The sequence below is a fragment of the Lingula anatina genome, chromosome 10 (assembly GCF_051362555.1).
Source record: "Lingula anatina isolate TDL-2025a chromosome 10, LinAna3.0, whole genome shotgun sequence".
NCBI lineage: Eukaryota > Metazoa > Brachiopoda > Lingulata > Lingulida > Lingulidae > Lingula > Lingula anatina.
Window position 1 is genome coordinate 13,925,154 of NC_141776.1, and position 23,283 is coordinate 13,948,436.

The 23,283-nt window shown below is 36.6% G+C and overlaps 2 protein-coding genes and 1 long non-coding RNA gene across 3 annotated transcripts; all 3 read left to right on the forward strand.

The window, feature by feature from the left end:
• The first annotated feature begins 10,873 nt into the window (after positions 1-10,873).
• Positions 10,874-13,212, forward strand: LOC147759640 (uncharacterized). Its single transcript, XM_086998064.1, has 3 exons — positions 10,874-11,003; positions 12,434-12,571; positions 12,936-13,212. The coding sequence occupies exons 1-3, from the start codon at positions 10,910-10,912 to the stop codon at positions 13,163-13,165; spliced, it is 462 nt and encodes a 153-aa protein (XP_086854190.1). The 5' UTR covers positions 10,874-10,909; the 3' UTR covers positions 13,166-13,212.
• A 472-nt stretch (positions 13,213-13,684) lies between these two features.
• Positions 13,685-16,203, forward strand: LOC147759641 (uncharacterized). Its single transcript, XR_015331521.1, has 4 exons — positions 13,685-13,820; positions 14,108-14,204; positions 15,170-15,559; positions 15,986-16,203. It is a non-coding gene; the product is annotated as an uncharacterized LOC147759641 (long non-coding RNA).
• A 74-nt stretch (positions 16,204-16,277) lies between these two features.
• Positions 16,278-19,530, forward strand: LOC147759642 (uncharacterized). The gene is made up of 2 exons (XM_086998065.1): positions 16,278-16,624; positions 17,400-19,530. Exons 1-2 carry the CDS (start codon positions 16,393-16,395, stop codon positions 17,618-17,620), a joined length of 453 nt encoding a protein of 150 aa, XP_086854191.1. The 5' UTR covers positions 16,278-16,392; the 3' UTR covers positions 17,621-19,530.
• Positions 19,531-23,283: the final 3,753 nt, after the last annotated feature.

Genomic DNA, 23,283 nt, shown 5'->3' on the forward strand with positions numbered 1-23,283 from the left:
AAGGTGCTGCCGGTGGTTGCTTTCCATGAAGAGCAATGTTAAGTTCCCTCTACCTCTAAAGATCAAAAGAATCTATTGTCTTTGTGCACGGGTTTCTTGTCCTGGGGACACCGTTCAGTTCCATTAATCACACGATGTGTCCATTGTTCTCACCAAAGAGTGACGCCGCCTCTGGCGCCCCATGAGGACTCAGGTGTCTTCTGAGGCAGAGAGGAATTAGGGACAACGCTAATAAAACATGCAAATTGATACGAGCATAATTGTTTTGATTAACGGCGATATTTAAAAGTAAAGGTGTGGCCAGTTTCGGCAGTTTCCAAAGTACTGATCCCAGAAGAAGCGCAAGAATGTGGATGATCCGCAGCTTGGTCGTAGGATTCATTTCTCTGAGTCTGATATGGCGTTCCTTCGGCCAAGGTGATTTGGACAACCCTTTAGAAAGTGAGTCAAATATTATTTTTTATCTGAAACTTATTTTTAACAATTCATATTTCAATAGAAATTAAACTCGATGTATGATTTTAATCAGATTTTTATATTTAATTTTTTAAAAATTATAGACTGGATTTCTAAATTTAAGGTACTAGAATATAATATAAATTGATAAGTGCAGACTACATGAAACGAAGTACATTTTATTCAACATAAAAGCTGGAACCAATGAAACAATAACAAGTAACCGTTTCTAAGATTATGCATGTTTCGACAATTAACTCTGAATTTATAGGCTTTATCAAAAAACAAGAAAGGTAGGTTTTCAATGTACCAGATAACTGGAAATTTGGTATTACCAAAAAAACGAACCATATATACATGAACATTTAACATTTCTTCAAGAAAATCACAAAAATACCCAAACATACAAAAGATGATGAAATATTTATAGGAAAAATAAAAAGGTAAAAATAATTTGAGCCGAAGGCTGTAATTTTACAGCGTTTGTAATAGTTGTCTACTGTACCAGTACACTAAAATGTATTTCATAGTTCGTTCCACCGATTGTGAAATTTTTTTTGTCTTACATTTGAATTGTACAGACACTTTTCAGAAAAATATTTTCCTTGCATTTTCAAAACATTCCATCCGAAGAATACCTCTTTTTTAACGCGTGTTGTAAACATATTTTTATTAAAATAACAAAATTCACATTCGTTTCCAAAACAGAAATTTATCTTGCTGAATATGACATCGACTTTAGTGTTTTTAGGACATTTTTCTTAAAACTTAATTGTTAACTTGTTTCCGCTCTTTTTCATGAACAGTTCTTATATACAGATGAATCCATGTCACTTGGCGATCTTACATCAGGTACATTGTACCAGTTTCATTGTCGCACAAAAGACGCAGAAAGGACGCCGTGTAAAGGGGGTTTAAGTGAAATGAGACTAAAATACAGTTGTAAATTGGCGTAGCCAAGCAAATCTATGAGTTGTAGACTTAATCTGCCTCTCAGTAGTCATACATTTTGCAAACCGAGACCATTTTTGACGCAGATTCAGATAAGGTTGGGACCTTCGACTTGTTATATTATTGCCACCGGTTTTATAGGGTTTCATTGTGACTTTGAAGAAAATGACTGCGGTTTTACATGGATCACCGAAGATACGCATGATACATGGTTCGTGGCTCGCCGGGCTGCTTGTTGCCCCTATCCACAGTTCGACGTCACAACCCAATCCAGAGACGGTAAGTGTAAAACAGGTTTCGGGAAAATTTAAGAAAACACGTTTTGTCTCTTACCAGCATATAGGTAGACGCTCTTTTTGGCAACCTTGACACTGTTCTGAGACGTAATTTACCCACCCATGAAGTGTTCTCTTGGTGAAGTTTGTATGTGCTTAAAATTTTTAATGTCATATTTTCATGTCAAAATATCTATTCCCAATATAGTCCCTAAAAAACTTAAAATTACAGTTCTATCGGTGAATAATTCGTTAGATCTATGAGATGTTTAGAAGCTGAAATACCGTGGTTCGTTTAGAACTTTAATATTTTAAGCCCCAAACGTTAAAAGTCATCTAGTTAGTAATAAAACAAAAATTATGTAATTCAAGTGCGGGCACAGCTTAGATAGATTTCGCCGGAAATACCGCAAAGATTATATTTAACTCTGATTATAGCAAGAATTACACGGTTAAAGAGGGTTGCAATCAAACACCTGCTGCGCTGAAATTAAACGGGTGCTTTTAAAGGCGTCCTGGCCATGACTGGAAGAAGAAAGGATCGGGAAAACCATGTGAGATTTGGTGCACAACCCCAGATGATCAAAACGTTAAACGATTTAAGTTCATGAGGACGCATGCAATTCTCCTTTAAAAAAGGGCGGATAGCAAATGTCGTGTGAAAGTGATTAAGACCCCGTCCTTTGAAACAGTTGGGGCAGCAGTTCGTTGAATCCCAGTCTCCCCTTGTTAGATAAATCTCTGACAGGGCTCCGTCTGTAACTCGACAAATTAAATGTAGGCCTAATTGCTAAATTACGAAAATGCTTAGTAGAGGAGGGTCTTAACAGAAATAAGCAATCCAGATTTGACTCTACTTTTTGAAATATTATTTGATACTACTGAAATCAAAATGCAATGTCATTGGTCCTTCAGAGTTTAAATATTTCCATTGTCTACAGGAATATCAGTTCAGAATAATTTATTGCTAATTACATTATGTCGGCTACAAGTAAGTAAAATATTAACAACTTATTCTTATAGATATTTTAATCCTGAATTAGCTTTATAAAATCTGGTAAGTGCTGTATTTTCAGGGCATTTGATGTATCTCAGGGAAGACGATCATCTCGCCAATGCAGGGAGAATTGTTTCCGGCAAAGCGGTCACTCCATGGATCGGTAGAGATGCCGAACATTACTGCATTCAGTTTTACTACTACATGCATGGCATCCGTAATCATATAAATTTGACAGTTTATGCATTAATGGTAAGTAAACCGGCTGAGAGTGTTCACGTCTTTCCCAGCAGACACTGAAAGTTTTTTATAACGTTACCATAACGATTACATACCCCCCCACAAAAAAAACGTTATAATAACGATATGGTATCGTTAAAAACGTTATGTGTTTGCTGGGTTTTCCCTTCCTAGTGACGGTATACTCTTAATTTTCACATTATCGAATGGTATACAATATGCATATAGTAAAAGAATCGTAAGATTTCAGCAACTTCTCTCAAAACTTTTCAAAGTGACGATCTTGAACTACATGTACCTGGCGATTTGAGTGATACTTACATATCCGTTCACATTCATTTCAGGCCGATGGTTCCTCTTCTGTTCTGTTGAATGACACCGGGTTTACCTCAGTGGCTGCTGGCGCCGATACGGGGCGTTACATCAGAATTTGGAAAAACTGGCCGCCGCCTGGAATAAACACCTCTCTTTCCAGTCCGTTCCAGGTTCGTGTTTTCGATGCGTTTTTTTTTTTCGTTTAATTTTTATTCCTTCTCTCGAGTGTTGGTTCTGCTTTTTATCATGTTTAGCTTCTTTCTTTCTTTTCGCTGCCATCTTGAGGGATTTATTTGAATAAGGACTCTGATGTGGATAAAGTGCATACAGAACAGCGGACTAACAGATCCGCGGATCAAATATGGCCGACCCACTTGAATGCTTGTTGCGTAACTTCGCGGCGAATTTATTCAGTGTCTAATCGGGAATTAAGGGGCTAGTTTTTTATTGTTTAATTTTTGTAGTATAAAACTTACACATTTTGACCTGAATAAATCTTTTCAAATATCATGAAAATAAGTTGCGTTATAGTGATGACGATGAGGTGGAGCTTGAATACTTTATTCACCATACAAATTCAAGGGAGTTCAACGGTACGTATTCTCTGAACTCTCCGAACTGATCACGTGTTAACTTGTTTCGTGCCAGCATCTTTTGCGTACATGTAATCTATAAATTTCTTATAATTAGGTAGTCTATTTAAAGACCAGTTCCATATTCTAAAACAACATACATAACAATGCATGTCCAGATACACCAGAGCTCACAAATACTTTTTGATTGTGAAATCAACCAATCAACCAGAACCTCATGCATCGTCGATATTTTCCACTCTTGCCTGATACAAAAACAACGTTCTAATTACACGGCTCCAAACAGGTTTATTCTTCTTAATAACTCTCCAATTTTTATTTAGTTGAATTAACTATAATCCTTTAATTTTGGGCTAATGAAACCATAACCATTTAACAACGGATTGAAAAGCATTTGCAACGGATTGGTAAGCATTTGCACTCCTCTGTCTCTCATCTGTCACAATGCATACTCAGTATATTGATAACTTGTATAGATATATTACATATATATATGGATAATAGCTAAATGTAAATATTGCAAGGTTATTTTTACTTGCTTCCACAGAATATAATATAATATAATATTACGACCTTGATTATAGATACTATTTGAAGGTCGGATAAACGGCGACGCCACTGACGAAAAATATATTGTAGTTATAGATGAAGTCTCGGTAACAACTGGATTCTGTTCTAACGGTGAGTGGTCAAAAACCATACATTGAGTTTGTTTTATGGGCATAAGTACTGATTTCCATTATATTTGGGCAAGCCGTAGTTTTTTACTGATGCCTATCAACTGGATTATTTAATTAAATATGATTACAAGGTCAGTTAGTTAAAGTAAAAAATGTAAATCCCTTGATCTCGTACTACTCATAATGGTAACTGCTCGATTTGATGACTCGATTTACGACAAAAAAAGGGATCTGATTTCGTCATGAATTAAAGTTTTTCCTTAAATGTCCTTTTTTACACTGAAGACATTGTTTTAGTTCATTTCGCTGGCGAACTTGCGATTCATAGTAACGACGTTGAAATTTTTGTGTCGCACTGAGACGGCCTACACAAAATGGACAATAAAAGTGTCACCCCTACTGAACCAATACTTTGGGGGTGATAGATGACTGTGGAATGATATGCTCATGGTATCATTTTATTAACATCAAATTTCACAAAAAAACCCCACAAAATGTAGACCAGGCATTATAATTACTCAAGATCTGCCTACTTTGATTATTAATTACTTGATTATTATTTGATGACTCTGATTCGGGGGGTGACACTTCTATTAATTGTCCATTGTGTGTAGTTAATTGACAGTACCTTACACAGTATAGTCAACGTCACCTCTTCGGCGCCATTAATGTTCCAAATTCTAACATTTTCAGAGCTGTCTTGCGATTTTGATGATGGTTACTGTGGATACTACCAGAAAGAAATTACTCTCCGAGCATGGGCGTACATTACAACTTCTACTTATTATTTCCCGCGAACGGATCATTCAGGTAGGCCGGTCACAATCAATATGCACCAAGAGTGGATGCTAACGTCAGCTAATGTCAGCTTGACTGGCTTACTATCTGGCTGACTGTCTGATTGACTGTGTTATTGACCGGATGCCTGGGTAACGGATTGGCTGGTTGACTAACTGGTTGAATGCATGACTGTTATTGGCTGGCTAAATTACGGCATGGTTGGCTGACTAACTGGTTGAATGAATGACTGTTATTGACTGGCTGACCCACGACTTGATTGGCTGACCAACTGGTTGAATGAATGACCTGGTGGTTGCCTGAGTAACTTGGTGCTTGGATGGCCACTGGAGAAAGAAACACATTTTCGCATTTTTTAGTTTCGATATTCGTTGTATTTTTGTGTTTTTTTTTTCGATTTCCGTTGTCCTTTTGTCAAATTAATTTTTTCCCGTTGTTAGGACAGGGCGGAAGATTTTCGTACGACTGCACGCTACTCCCTTTTGGTGGATCGGGTTATATCAGAAGTCTACCGTATGCCATTAATGATACGTATACAGGTAAACTGTACGTTGTTGCCCACCTGGACCCATCTTGACATTTAATTTATACACATACATATGTACAGATGCACATTTTTCTAAATTCATGCATGTTGGCAGTGGCATCTTACCAACTTATTCCAGTCTATCCTTTCTCTTTTCCAGTTTGGTCTCGTCAATCGACTAATGATTGCCAACTGTATTATCTTAAACCATTGATTTTATTACTTATATTTTATTTTTGTGTTTGTTTCTCACAAACAAACCTTTTTTATAGCTTTTCAGAGACTTTTTATATTTAATATAAATGTCCTTGGGACTCCTTCATCAGTAAGATGTGGCGTCTAGCAATGGAGGGGTAAAGCTTGTCATTGCCCTTGTAAATAAAGAAAAGATAAACTCTTATGGTATTAATTCTAGTAGTTATGTGTGTTCACTTAGGTCGTTTACATATATCCGAAGATTTTCCATGGTGTATGCAGTTTAGGATGACGTTAGACACAGATCAAGTCCAAGTGAAACTGTTTGCCATAGCTGATGATGTCAGCAAATTATTATTGACGTATAAAGGTTCGTTTTGCAAACCAATGAAACGAGTGCTGTGTTTGAAAAGATTTGATTCGGCTGCATTGATCTTACCATCTGTTTAAAACATAATAAAATTCCTTAGTGTTTCCAAATTTATGCACTGAATCGTTAAATACGATAGTTCCAAATTTAAAAAAATCTGTATAAGGACATTAGCACAATATTCAGTTAGAATTATATACCAATTTCTTCTTCAAGACACTTGTCCTTAGTAAAAATTTTTTTGATATTGCATAATTCAGAGAGTGGCCTTCTCAAGAGATTACATTTTTATTATTGAAAATATCACACGACCAATGTGAATGCTCGTATAAAATACTTTTATTATTCAGTTGTTTTCGCTCACGTATTATTATTATTCTTATCATTATTGTTATTATTATTATTATTATTATTATTATTATTATTATTATTAACCAGGGAGTACGCCGCAACATCAAAGTAATATTTACACTTTATTTGAGATACCCATCCCAAGGGGCGTGTACCAAATTCAGTTCCAGGCCACATGCCCAACCTTGGAATTTGTAGATACTTTGTCAAAACGTTTGGCCGTCGACGAAATCACTGTCGTTCAAAAGACCTGTGCAGCTATACATGATTGTAAGCACAAACATACGCATGTTTTTATTTATTTATTTATTGTAAATATCAATGCATGATACACAGCCTGGCTTTCAGAGGTCACCAAATACCCACCTCTTTACTGACCTAGAAAATTAAGGCAAAGGTATATCGATTGGATGAAGGAAAGATTCCGGTGACCACTGAAACTCACATCCATAAACGGATTATAAATACACAACCTAAGTCTTTCGAGTAATGATTTTGTCTTATATGTTCTTCATTTTAGATTTAAATTTTCCTTGAATTAATTGTGGCATGCAGTCAGTGTTTATTCCCTTTATTCATAATTTGGCATCTATCAGTTACCGCCATGAATGTGATAGCGTACACGGATTTTACCATACTTTCAATTATTTTTAAAATATAGCTTTCATATTTACAGCTATGACCTCCACGACGAAAAGCTCCCTAAAAACCAAAACGGACACAGAATCCACAACCACCACGACTGTGAAGACGCGTCCGTTTGAGGACTTCTTCGTACATGCGAACGGAAGAGAAGGTTTCAGGAATTCTTATATCATCACTGTACTATTTGTGCTGGCCTGTTTACTAGTTCCTTAAGTGCTTGAAAAACTAGTACGGTAGGATGTCTACTTTGCCAGTGCATATAATATTTAATTATATTAAATATTTAATAATATAATAATATTTAAAATGTTTATATTTTAAGATTTAAGTTGCAATGCGTGAGTATTATTAAATCATTTAGTAATTTACAGTGCGTGTATCTATAAATCATTTAATCAGTTACAATGCGCTTATCCTTGAATTATTTAATCAGTTACAATGCATGTATTTTTAAACCATTTAATTAGTTAGAATAAGTGTATCTCTAAATCATTTAACACGCAAAATAGTCCCTTGAAGTGAAATTCGTAAATGTCAATAGATTTAGTAGTTGCATGTCACACTTGCAAGTCGTCATAACCTTCCTTAGGTCTCCGTGCAGACTTTCTATTTTATCTCAAAGTTTGAATCACATGAGTACGTTAATTGTGGTGCTAGAGACGCCGACTAGACGCTAACAAATCCTTCTGAATCTGTTTTGAAATGAACAGTGACTCCAGGCATACTGATGTAGTTTTATCTCGCCTGCGACCACAAATCGATCCTGAAGATTGTCATATAATGTGTTCGTGAGGTTTGTAGATGCTAGTGGCATAGAGTATGTAAGCACCTGAAAGCAATGAATAATCACAATGTGCCAGTGTGCGATTGTTCTTTTTAATTGCTGCTTCATGTTAACGACTTAACTGTGAGCATGGCTCCTCTTGGAGTCTACCTTTAATTTGGTAGTATGATAATGTTAAAAAACATTTGAGCATATGAACATTGCCTCAATTATGTTACGGTTAATGATGATATTACATTCACTTGATAAAAATAGCATACGTGGTTTTTTCTTGGGCCAGACAAATGGCACTAGTACATACAAACGAACATTTTAAGCCAACCAACTTTAATACAATAATATCCGCAAACGCCTTTTTTGTTATTTTTTAATTTTGTTTTTACGTCTGAAAAAAAATCTTAATGCTATTCGAAAACCTGCATCAGGTGCAGTTCTCATACAAAAATTGGTTTTCTCCACACTTTTCGACCATAATCGCTTTTGCATTATCCGTCTAGCTAACGTCATACTATCTTACATAGAAAAAAGAGAGAAAGAAAAAAATACTCGAATCGTGTGCCACTATTAGCACCTTGGGCACATGGAGACGCGCTAAAAGGGTTGAAGCAAAACGCTAAGCTTGAGTTACAGAAGTAACACGCTTGATCGAATTTTTTTTTTTTTTTTTTTTTTTTTTTTTTTTTTTTTTTTTTTGCTCAGCAGTACAGCACAAGCAGCCGTGTGGGAGGGATAACAGTCTGGCTGCTTTGAAAGTAGTATTCCATCGTCTGCTCCGTTAGTTATAACTCACTTAAATTCCAAGTTGTCTAAAGAAGGGCCTATGCTGCCGAAAAGGGTAATCCTTGTAGAAACAAAAATTCCCTCCTCTTGGCCAGCTCAAGAACCTATATATCTATCTACTAATAGATCATCGCCTAACCACAGTCTTGGATTGTGCATATATAATTTAGGGCATTATTCGCATTCCTCTCAGCCTGTCCCTATATTTAACTCGATCGCAGTGCCCGCACTCTATTGAGATCTTTGCTTATCTCGGTGTCCTTTTGAATGATTACTACGATACCTTGTGTCCCTATAATTTCTGGACAAATTCGAAGATACATGATGTGGACATTTGCTAGAAATACAAATGCATTGCAAACTGCTTAACTGCGCTGACAAATTTTGGGAATGTATAAATAAGCACCATTCAGGAGTACTGCCAGCAGCCATGCATTTACATTTTCATTAACCAAAACGACTGTAAAATATTGGTGCGCCGAAAGATCCCGGTTCTCTAAAATGTACAGTGTTGCTAAAATGATAGGTACTCCATGTATTACATGTTAATTATGCTTGAATCATGGCAACTGCTGCTTGCACAATCTTAAGGTGCCCTTGAAATTTTGTGTACCAGAGAGCTGCCTTTTTTGGCTTTTATTTTAGCCTCAAATTAACAGCTCCGTGATCAGAGCATGATTCTTATTGACAATTATAGTCTATACATTTATACTTTTTGGTTAAACTTTATTTATTGAGGATAAAAACATTGTTAATTTTTTAAAAAAAACTTCCCTATGGCCATCAGTTGCCATGTGATCCGTGTGAAATCTGGCGATTTTGACGTTTTCCTCCAAAGGAGCTTAACTCAGTTGAGGAATCTGGCTTCCAAATATAAAAACGCCACCTCCGGTCTTGTTGTCCTTAACATCCTCAGCCAACAAGTGATCCCCCAGGAAGAACACACATTTGACTACGGCGGCCACAACAGCGAAATAAGCCATCTCTTTATTCATCTGTACAATCACAAGGTACTAGACCGGTGCCGTATGGTTCCAAGTGTTGCCATGTTCACATCAGTCTGGTACTTAAATTTATAGCTGGGTGATAAGTTGTCAAAAATTTCCCACATACTGTATTGTATCCCACGCGCTAGTTCTGATACGTGTCATTCATCAGTCATTTCTCAATCATTCACCAGTCACTCTCGCATGTGCTTATACACTGCCTGTAATAAAAAAGCTGATTCATAGCATAATCTCCCTTAGCAAATGAAAAAGTTTGCGGCTGCGAGTTTGCAGGCGTTAGCAAGAAAATTTTTATTGCTGCTAATTTGCAGCCTTATTGGAGCAAAATGGCTACAAATATGCAAGAAAGAATTGCAGTTTGCTGCAATGTCGCAGCAAATTTGCTGCAAATTCCCTGCAATTTTGCAGCAGGCCTGATATTTTTCCAAGGACTTTGTTATTGTACTCGGCTACACATAATTATCAGTCATGTTTTATCTAAATATCCCCCTACTCTTACTCCATGGCTATTATCAAGGAAGCTTCATTCAATGGCGTGGCGGGATAAAACGCAGCTTTTTTTAGTTTTGTAGAAGTGCACATGTGGTAGATTCTGTCAACTTTGAGAAGTAGTGAGACACGGGGTACTGCCTACTTGTTAATTTATCAACTTTCAATTTTACAACAAACAATTCTTCCATGGACCATTCTGTAAACATTGGTAGAATCCGAAGGTGTACCAACCATTTTGGGCGACAGCGTATCTAGGTTTTAGGCAGAGATTACATTGTTCTTAATTAGACGTAATCAAGACTCATTACGTAAAACCATTAGGGAATAGGTGCCCGAGGCAATGTTATTGAAGTATATTAAAATTCTCGCACCTGTTTGAGCAACTAAAGAGGCGTATTCGTCTGCACAGCGACTGGAGACAACTTCTCAACAGGATTTGTTTTACAAAGAAAGAATGTGGATGGAGAGCAGATTCATCAAAGTAATCATAATTCTGAGTCAGGCATGGTATTCCATCGGCCAAGGGGACTGGAGCCATCCACTAGAAAGTAAGTTAATATAGTTTTTTTTTTTTTTTTTTTTTGAAACCCGTTTATAATAATACCATCTTTCCTCTTTCATCTTTTAAAATAGACGTTAATTATATAATCAGATCTTTCAGTAGTATACCATTATATTTGTTTTCGATTTAGAAAAACAACAGGCTGGGAAAACAGTGTCAAATTTTAACTAAACTGTGACATGAGAACGATGAAAAACTCTGATACTGGAATTCGCAATAGCAACTGACCGACGTCGCTGTCTCAACCTGAGACCTTTAAATAATGAACTGGATGGACAGGTCACCTCATTTATTGGCATACTGCCAAAAATAGTCTCCAGTGTCAGCTCTATACAGAGTTCTCATTTTAATTTTACTGGATGACTAAAACGTTTACTCATTTTTAAACTTTTGGTAGCATTCTCATTTGCAACCCCATTCCTAAACGGTGTGCATCTTGCTCAATTTCAAAGAAAGAAAATGTTTTTACTTTAGGACAATGTTTTTGTCACTTTTTGCTGTCCGAAAACAAGCATATGTCATAACTGTTAATACCCTTTTTCCAGGTGTCCCACTTCATGATTATGTGTACTTTTAACTGAAACAACGTATTAAAATCTTTTTATACAGGTATATTCCGTCGGATGAAAAAATAATCAACACACTAGTGAAATTCATTTATTTGCAGCAAACAGTAAAGACTAGAACAATTAAGAGACATGCGATTTAATTGAACTATCATCTTTGATATTTGGTATGTTTTACATTTGAAATAATGTCTTTTGCGTGAATACTGCTTTGGCATAGAGAACATTGCGAAGGATGCCTACTGCACAGTCAAGCATGTTTAAAGGCAGTTATTTAATTGATCTTCTTAATCTTCTAACATTTTGCAAAACAAGGTCATTTCAACCACATGTTCTTTAAGGCGATGCAGGACCTTATTTGTTTAGTTAATTCTTTAGTTACCTATGAACTAATGGCACTGTCCTATATAAAAATCTCAAAAGATTTGGATACATGAAAAATATATATTTTAAAAAAATTGAAAGTAAATTTTATGTATATTCTTATTAACTTTTGAAGCTTTTAGATTTTAACTAACATAACGCTTTTCTTTATTAATATCTTTATTTTATTTATTTAATTTTACTTTTTTCTTTTATAAATATTTTTAATAAATAAGTTTTGTTCATTAACACAATATATTATTCTAACCCCTCAGAAGGCCATGTGTAAGATACGTGTATGCAGGTAACATGTTTTGTCCTCTTTAATTAAAGGTTATAATAAAGATAATAATAATAATAATTATTATTATTATTATTATTATTATTATTATTATTATTATTATTGTTATTATTGGTGTTTGTCCAGGCCTCTTAATACCATGCTGGTGAAACAGTGATATCGCTGACATTTTAATATTGTCTTTAGGTTTTCATTGTGACTTTGAGGAAAGTGATTGCGGCATTACGTGGATCACCGAAGACGCATACGACACGTGGATCAGAGCAAGTCGGGCGGCTTGCTGCGATGTCCCCCGTTTTGACGTGACGACTGCAAGTAGAGACGGTAAGTGTAGGATTACCTTATCTACAGTTATTTTCACATCATTTTCTTTTATTTGGCTGATGATAATTATAATAATAACAATATTTATTTATAGTCTAAAATCCATATGATACTGTATGTGCAGTAGACTTTACAGGAAGTCATTTAATATACGGACAGTTACAATAATCAGATAATAAAATATATAAAATAAAAGTTTTAAATTCTTTTTAAAATTTTCTTATACTCTTTAGTTTTTTCTTTCAAGTGCATTGGAAGAATGTCATTGATTATACAATTTCAGTTTCTATGAGTACATGTCAGCTACATCTTGCTTGGTTTAGAATTTCGAAATCAGTTAAACAGATTTAGATGGACATTCCAGGTCATTTCATGTACCTAAAAGAGGACGATGCTCTTGCCAATGAAGGGAAGATATATTCTGCGAAATCGGTCACTCCATGGATTGGTGGAAATGGTGAAAATTATTGTATCAGCTTTTATTATTACATGCATGGCATAACTAACCAAGTGAATTTGACTGTTTATGCATTAATGGTAAGTGAAGTTCTAGATTTTATTCCGTTTGTAAGGAACATTTTCGCTTCTTCTTGAAAGTTTCATAATACTGTAGATTTTAAAGAAATGAGAATGTTATAGAAATATCTAGAAAACTAAATGATACGTTTGTGCTTGAAGTCACGTAAGCAATCTAAAACGTACCTGCTTGTAAATACGGGTGATTGGGTGGCCTAGTCCCATGTGTTCTCTAACAATTTATACATTCCCAATTTTTCCAACTTTAGCCGTTTCTAAATGGTTTATACGGCCTTTGCATCACGTGGCAAAGAGAGTAATATGCGACTTAGAGACTAAATGGCAAAAGTCATACACTATACATAGTGATCCACCTTCTATGGACTTGATCACAAGAAATCACAATTCACGTGATCAGGGTGCGCAGATGGTAAACCGTTGTATATGACTATCGATACGTTTTAGTTCCTAAGCCAAGAAACACTGTAATTTTCCGTTTTTAATCTGCTTTAGCCAAAGGACCAACTGCAAATAACTCATTGGTTTAAATAGATTTTTTATTTAAACTTTCTGATGATTATATCTCTGGCAGGCAGACCAACCACCGTATGTTCTGTTAGATGACACAGGGTTTACATCAGTGTTTGGCGTTATAGATTCGAATTATTTCGTCAAAATTTGGAAGAACTGGCCCCCGATCGGCATGGATATCACTAACACTACTCCCTTCCAGGTGGGTTTGGCCGATATATTTGTCACGGTGTCGTATATTTTTTTATTCAGCCGTTCAAAACTTAAACCTAAGTACCATCGATTCAAATTCTTAAGCCCTGACATCGTTTTTGATGCTGGATTAAGACCATTTTGAGCAGAAACGTCTTGGCGCTTAATATGCTTATTAAAGCACATACGAGAACTGTAAGGAAGACGGAGCTCAAGTGGAAAGGATCGCCATTATATTATATTATATTATATTATATTATATTATATTATATTATATTATATTATATTATATTATAGGTGCTGTTTGTGGGCCGAATTGATGGCGACACTACTGTCCTTAGAAACATTATAACCGTAGATGAAATTTCGGTAACTGTTGGACTCTGTTCCAGTGGTGAGAGAATGTCTATTTCTGTCAAATTAGTAAAACTGACATTATTATTAATTTTTTAAAAAATGCCATTGTCTTGTATGGGTTTTCCTATATTTTCCATTTTACTTAAAGGGAACATATTCATGTATGTGAGATCACTTCACACTGGCCGCCCAGAATTTAACTGTATCGAAGGGGGCTTTTCTTTGTGTTGAGTATTCGTTGGTCGCACTGTGATTGTCAAGTGAATGGGACATGCACACTCCAGTCTGCGTCAGCACTTAGACATCAAGGCCCGTATTCAGGCCTACCCAACTACCAGTTTCGGCACATAAAGATCCTGAATTAACCGGTATATCGGACCACACTACCCGTTTTCAAGGTGTGTGTCAGATTGCATTTCAGGAGTATCAGTCAGAACACCGACAGGATGAGCCCGCGGTCGTCCTACAAAAATTGTTCTGGGGTATGATACTCCGAAATGCGATCTGACACACACCTTGAAAACGGGTAGTGTGGTCCGGTATACCGGTTAATTCAGGATCCTTATGTGCCGAGTCTGGTAGTTGGGTAGGCCTGGTATTCTCGAAAGGCTGTAGCTTACGAATTCTTGTACATGTAACTTTTTACGTAAGTCCGATTGTTCACGTAAGTTAGTTCGAAAGTTTGTAAGTTACAAACTTTTATGTACGTACAAAAAATTTACAACTGCCTACTTGGTGGGAAAAATTGTATGCTTGCACATATGGTGAAAACTCGGGGAGGGAGTGCTGTCTGCGGAAATGTTATGTGCGTGTTTCATGTTGGATATTTTTGACAGCAAGTGAAATAATCAAACCATGTGTTATTATCGGCGAGACATGTTAAACTTTCGGATAGTTCAGGTTAGTTGTCTAAGGATATAATATAAGAATAAAACGTTTCTGTCGATCGCGTAATGACGTCATGTGCTACTCTCCATGTGTTACTCTTGCTTGAATTTTCAGAATTGTTTTGCGATTTTGACGACGGGCATTGTGGATATTATGTTGAAACAAAGACTACGTATGTATGGGACTATTTTCGAACTTCTAATGAGCATTTCCCAAAAGTCGATCATTCGGATTCAGGTAAGATCTGAGACAGAAGTAAAATGTAAAGAAATCTTATTATTAAGTAAGTCAACGTGATAATTTTGAAACTTTGTCAGTTGACAAATGATACGTTTGTCCCCCATGTTAACAAATGTTAAAAAATTTATCAGTTTCAGTTTCATTTTGATTTCGGTTTTGGCTTAGGAACGGGCGGAAGGTTTTCGTTTGACTGTACTATGCGTACTTTTGGTGGATCAGGCTATGTCACAAGTCTTCCATACGCTGTTAATGAGACGAACCAAGGTAAATCTAGCAGGTCCTTGTTAATTTTACAGTTATTTTCACATTGACGGCATAAGCACACCAAATATATATTCGTTACAATGATGTATACAATAACGTATACAATTATGTATGCTGCAGGTGACAGTATTCATAAATATTGCTCTGATTTCTTCATTGTAATACTGTATAGGCCTACTTCGAATTCTGAAAAAAAAAATCACAACAATGGTCCCCTCTTGAAATGAGAATTTGATTAGTTGAATCATAGTTCTATATGGCACCGTTCGATCTCTAAAATACCATATTTTTTCGGGGCCCTTTAGCGAGCCCCGAACCCCACGCCAAGAGGGGGGGGGGAGAGGGTCGGCTTCGCATCCACGGCCTGTCATTCCTAAAAAACGGACCCCTCCTTCAAATAATCCTGGATCCGCCCCTCTATTCTAGGCCATTTACATATATTTCCCGAAGACTTCCCGTGGTGTCTTCAGTTTTGGATGGCGGCCAACGAAGATAATGAAGCCCTGCTTGAAATGTTTGCCATCGCTGACGAGGAAAGTGTCTTATTATGGACACACGAAGGTACGACTAACAAAACCAGGTTTTACATTAAAAACGTTTGATGTTGGTAAAAATTCGGTTTCAACATTACAAAGGCTTTAGAATAATTTCGATATTAGTTATTTAAAAAAAAAAATAAATAAAAAATAAATAAATAAGAAACGGCGATCCTGCAAAATTTACGTTACTGTCTTTCTATGTACCTGCACTTTTGTTAGACTAAAATCAACATTTTTTTAGAATAAACATAGTGAAAATAGGAACGCCAGTGCTTTTAGTATATTTTCGTTTAGATGAAAGACCGTATTTTAGGGTTATTTTTCTTTATTGTTTCATATTGTGTACCAGGGAGTACTCCACAACATCAGAGTGATCCTTACACTTTCTTTGAGGTACCCATCCCTAGGGGCGTGTATCAAATCCAGTTCAAGGCCACGTGCCCAGACTACCAGTACACAGTCAGTAAGAGAATGCTCTTGGCCATCGACGAAATCGCCATTGCTGAAAAGGACTGCACAGCTAAATGTAATTATAAAACTATCCACGCACATGCATAGTATATTCTGTAAATTAATTGATGGCATTTAGAATAGTATGTATAGTAAAGTTTATGTGTTGTCGTAGATGTGCTGTTTAATCCCACATTATGTTTAAAGAGACAAAGCGAAAGGTTTTAGCACCCTTTTTTACTTGTAAGTGCACAACCACTTCTCACCGAACTTATCTATGGGCAAGTAGTACTTTTTAATTTTTCACGTCCTCACAGAACTTGCCACCTGTCAAAAGTCTTGACACAATTTTGAATCGCGCGCAATCCGGAAGTTCGAAGTGACGGCCGGTTGACAAAACTTAAGGACTGTCTAATTTTCCCGGACTGTTACATAGAAATGATGAATTCCAGGAAAGAATCAAAAGTTGATTGATCGGCCAAAAACACAGTTTACCCCAGGAAAGTTGGTTAAGCATGATTTTTTGGAGGAAAGTCTTTTGTTTAGCACCTCAAATCTGTATTTCGCAATATTTGTCACGAGGTGACACGTGCCTTCCTATAATAGTATTTCGGTACGAGCAGAATGAAAACATTCCTATTTCCTGTAGATCGTGCCCCGCCGCTCACGAATACACCGGATTAAACGGCACAGCCTTTTGTTTTCTGATCGAACTGTGGTTTAATTATTTTTACAAACGATAAATTTCGTGTGGTGTTCACCCTAATGAATTCGGATTCGAATTGTCACCATAAAAGGAACTATTCATTCACACAAATATAAAAACATACTTGTAACGTTCAATTTGCTAGTTCCAGCCACGACCTCCTTTTCCCGTACCACAGAAGACCCCGTTGAAACCACAACAGAACAAAGGCCTACTACTACCACAGGGAAGATTCGTCCTTTCTTGAACTTCTTCCCCGAAAGTGGCGCCAGGAGGGAAGATTTCTGGGATTCCTATACTATCGCTGCATTGTGTGTGCTTGTACTGGCGGAACGGTTCATATGGAGAGGCGTTCTAGTTGCTTAACAAGGGCGGATTGAGGCCGTCTTCTGGGTCTTCCAGAAACGGTCAGAATTTCAAGTTTTCAATGACAGATATCTATTTTTTCTGTCGGAAGACGATCAAAAATGGAGGATAGATCAACAAAGATAATTTGGAAGACGGGGGTGAAATATCTCTGGATCTGCCGCTGACTTGAGATGTTTTTAAAAAGGACATACTGTCTGATGTGTACACTGACTGCGACATTTATGGCGGTTATTATCCAAATGACAGCCCTGATATCCAAGACTTGCAAGTGCCCGTAATATTGACTCCAGATTTGTATGCCAATGCCAATATCAAAACATTTCTTCGTTTCTTGGATTAAGTCGTCGCCATTCCGTTCTTATCACGAAGATGAAAAAGATACTCGTCGTGCCTGTGTTGATTGGAACACCGACCAAAACACAATCACTTTCTTATACTGAATGCAATGCTTGGGACATCAACTAAAACACAATTACTAACCTGTAATGATTGTGTTACTTGAGACATCAGCTAGAAACAATGGCTCACCTGTACTGATTGTGTTTTATGAGGCACCAAGTAGAAACAATAACTACATATTCTAAAAGTGGCGCGTGATGTAACAGCTAGTAGCAAAGACTTGCGTATACCAGTTGTATTGTATGAGGCACTAACTAGACACTAACTTACCTTTACTGACTGTGTTGCGTGAGACACCAACTAGAAACAGACTTTCTCATATTATATACTGATTGCGTTCCTTGAGACACCGGCTGGCGTCACTAACCAACTAGAAGCAATCACTTACCTGTACTGATTGTTTTGTATGAGGCACCGCCTAGAAACAATGGCTTTCCCATGTATACTGATTGTGTTGCTTGGTACACCAACTAGACACAATCACTTACTTATACCAATTGTTCTGAGGAACCAGTTAGACACCAGTCAGAAGGGATAACTTATTTATGTTGATTCTGTTGCTGGCAACTGGAACCAATGGCCTACCTATACGAATTGTGCTGCTTGGGACACCGACTAAAGTCGAATAAGACCTCTTGAATATGTACGAATGGATTGTGATTTGCATCAATGTCTCACCATGTCGGCTTACCTATTTTGACTATGTTACTTGAGATACCAACTAGTTACACAATCACTTACTTATACTGATTGTGTTGCTTGAGATTCAAGTAGGGAACACAATCTCCCTATACTGATTATGTTGGGTGAGGGACCACTTGAAAAACAATTACTTTTCTGGACTGCTTGAGCCACAATTCAGAAACACTACACCTTATCCATTCTGATTGTGTTGCTTGAGATACCATATAGAAACATTGAAACTTACAATATTGATTGTCCTGTGTGAAGCACCAACTCAAAACAATGAATTATGTGTATGCTGACTGTACCGAACGAAACTCCAACTAGAAACAATTGCCCCATTCGGAATAAACGGACTAAGTAGTCCGAGGGTCAAATATGGCCGACCCATTTGAATACTTCCCCACTGGATATCTATTCAGTGTCTATTAGCGGATTAGATGGCAAGCTTTGTAGTGGGTCGCCATATTTGACCATTGGACTAGTTAGTCCCCTATTCTGAAAGGGGCCAATGGATTACCTACGCTGACTGTTTTGCTTGAGACACCAATTAGAAACAGTGTCTTATCGATACTGATTGTGTTGGATTAGAAAATCATCTAGAAACAATTACATTTGCTTATCTGCACTGATTGTGTTGTATGAGGCACCCTCTAAGCTCCAACAAAACCTTTTGAATATGTCTTAATGGATTGTGACTCCAGGCAATGCATCGTGATTACGTATGATCTCGGCTTTTCTCTGCGCTGAGGATTGTAATAGCTTGCGTTGATGAAATAGTCAACGTTAGTGACACGATTATTGTAAGCGGCGTCTGTATGCATTCAATAATTGTGTTGTGAGGTACTAATATTTTTTTTTTTTTTTTTGTTTAATTACCTTATTTTGCAAAACAATTTTACTGCTTGACGAAATTATCGTCCCTCTATTTGATGTGACTGCTTTAGGCCACCTTAAATCATGATCTTACATAAATTTATATGCCCGGTAACACCGGCGCCTGCCTTTTATCTAACAGCAATGATGTTATGAATTCACAAACACATACACCCACATTACTTACTTTACGAACCGATTTCAACAAAAGCTATCTTTTTACAGCCACTGTTTGGTTCGGCTCTCTTATGTATCCAGACAAATGTGCTTACGCCATTAATGTACTGCAGCAGGTGGCTGACGTACAGAAATATCGACATAGGAGACACGGCATTTACGTGACCATAATCGGTTTTGCATTATCTCGAAAAAGGAGGACTGCAAATACTTGCTCTTACACATGAAAATAACTTGGATAGTGTGCTATTACCTTGCACCCTGCAACATGGAAACATACTCATATGTTCAGTGTGAAATACAGAATGAAGCAGCTTGATTGCAATATCGCGCTGTGCAATTCGATTGTTCTCTCCGAGTAAGGAGGGCATTTCAGTATGCGTGCCGTGGACGATGGGTCCCAACAAATACAGAACGTTATCAAAACGTTACGAGAACGTTACTGGAACTTTATGGTAACGTTCTAATAACGTTCTGCGTTTGCTGAGGCTCTATGAATAGTTAATAAATTGCCGCCATGCTATGCCTTGCTAAAATTTGCTAGAATTTTAAGAAACATTTAAAGAACAATGAAATAGCTGCTTTAGGGTACGTCTGAATCTGAATCCTGGATCTGCATTAAAGCTGTCTTATTGGGCCATCTGATTACATTTAACTCACCCGTACGTAGAGCATCTTATCACTATAATGTCATGCACACAGCTACTGTAATGGGTCATTAAGTGACCCGTTCTAACAAGTAAAATGTAAAGTCAAGTTTTAAAGATAATACAGTACATTGGACGAACAGTGGAAATAAGCTTCTAAATTTCAACATATATAAAACATTTCTAGGTTTTTAAAGTCACTTTACATCATTTAATTATAACATTCAGTTTTCCTAATCCTCTCAGCTGCTGAACATAATGCATTTAGAACTTATTCATCGTTCAATAGGTTAAATAAAAATGCACGTAGACGGTTATATTAACCATGTAAAGACGTGCTTGGTTACGCCTAAGGTAAATCAATTCTCTTCGTACAAGAGTTTTGGTTCTGTTGTTAGCTATTAGCACCCCTGAACGCAGGGTGTGTCCGTTAATTCTAGCGAGGAACAACACTGCCTTTGGCACCTCAAGTTCTAAACAGACTCAGGTGCATTATAAGTCAGAAAGAGGGATTAAAAGCAACGTTAATGGAAATGCACTATTTAGTGCCAGCCATTTTTTTTCTGATTTGTAGCTATGTTTAAGAGCACAAGCACCGCAACTTGCGGGAGTGTCGGACGTACTCACCAGAGGAAACTTCCGAAAAGAGAAACCGCCGTGAGTATTCTAAAATTTGGGGTAAATCCATAGAGTTACAAGTAAAAATACAACATTTTCATTAACATTTTCATTATGTGAGATTGGACCAAAATTCGTACTCCAAGTCCATTGTAACCGAACTCAAACAATGAAATATATAGTATATTATGTTGTGAAATTGATTAGAGTTTTTCAATTAAGATCAAACGTAGTTTTCAACTTCCAAGTATTGTGAAGGTTAACCTCTAATGACAGAATCGATGTTTTTTAATCAAAGAAAAACATTCATTTTGGCTACAGTTAAGATACTAACCTTTTGGATCTTGTTTACGCGTATGTGCTCCGTACCCCGTGTACTGTGTTTTACTCGATCGCAGAATTAAATCCTTAAGTTGCGACATTTTGTTTCAAATTACCACCATATCCTACCTTTCATGGCAAAACTGAAGTAACTTATGAGAATAACAATGGTTTTGCAAAAAAAAAAAACATTTTGTTTGAAAAATCTTTCTTATGTGGACAAGTTATGGGGAGTTCAAGATACACGTTTCTAAATACTGTCACTAGCAATATATTCGAAATATTCTTTAGTCAAGAAGATTTGAAAGTATTAAATATCTTAGACATAAAAAGATATTTATCCTCTTAAACAACATCTAAAACTTAGTTATTAAGTGCTTAGTTCTGAAATTAACTGTATTAAAGGTTTAGTAACAGGGTATTTGGTTTTGAATTTAACATTGACAAAACAACTAACTGACATTATTAAGCAACAGGCAACACTCACACAATAGCCTAAAGTTTGTGCACTTATCTTGCCGCCGCCAGACAAGGGAAAGTTTTTTTCAGGAATTTCTAATCAGATTTGTTACGAAGATAAAATGTGGGCGGAGAGCTGGCTCATCGAAGGCATCATAATTCTGACTCTAGTGTGGAATTCTCTCGGCGAAGGAACGCGGAGAAACCCTTTAAAGAGTAAGTTGGATGTTATTTAAATCTAAAACGTGCTAAAATTAAATATCTGAGCTGATTTCACGCAAATTTCATTTACAGCGATGAATTTCGCTTGAAGAGTAAGAAACCACCATTTTTTGTTAAGGATTAATGAAAATGGTGCTGTGGTAGCGGGTCGATCTGAAAATAATAAAATATCAAAATGTGTTGCTGGACATGATATAAAGAAAAATTGGAATTGAGGCAAACGGTGAATAAAAATGAAAAATACTATAAAAACGACTCCTCATTACGAACCTCTCCAAGGAGACGTCGCGAGGGGTTTTCTCTATACGCTTAAGCTTTTCAGCGTTTGCTGGGTGAATTAAACGTACTGTACATGGCACAGAAATAGAGAAAATCAAATCGGACGAAATGCCCGGCGATTTTTTTTACATTTTTAATCTCCAAAACCCTGTCATTTGATATTTATTTTTGTCATCTGATTCGTGTAAGGTATGCCTTAGTATACATGAGAAAATAGAGAAAGTTTAGGGAAAAGTTATGTATTACCGTCTAAATCGGTTAAATCGGTGAGACCTACTTCAAACTTGGCAATTGCCTTGGTGCCATTATGCGCACATGTAATGATGCATTTTGCGATTGGTACATGTGTTAAGTTTTATATCGAGATTTTTGAGGATAGTGGTATTTTTGATCTAATGAAGTTACACATTTCTCATTGATATTACGTTTTCATTGTGACTTTGATTAAATTGTCCATGGTATTATAGACCTAGTAAGTAACATATTTCTATATTTTTGGCATTGACGTTGTTTTCATTGTGGCTTTAATCAAAATGGAAATGGTATTATGGACCTAATAAGTAACATATTTCTATATTTTTGGTATTGATGTTAGGTTTTCATTGCGACTTTGAGGAAAATGACTGCGGCATAACATTGATCACCGAAGGCACGTATGATACCTGGTACAGATCTACCCGGAGGGCTTGCTGCCACTCACCCGATCATGACATGACCACCCGTTCCAGTGACGGTAAGCAGGGGCGGATCCAGAGATATTTTCTGACCGTCTTCCCAATTGTCTTTTTTTATCCATCCTCAATTTTTGACCGTCTTCCGACAGAAAAAAATTAGATGGCCGTCAATATAAATTTGAAAAATTCTGTCCGTCTTCCAGAAGACCCAGAAGGCTTCAATCCGCCCCTGGTAAGTCTAAACTTGCTTATGGGATACACACACACACACATATATATATATATATATATATATATATATATA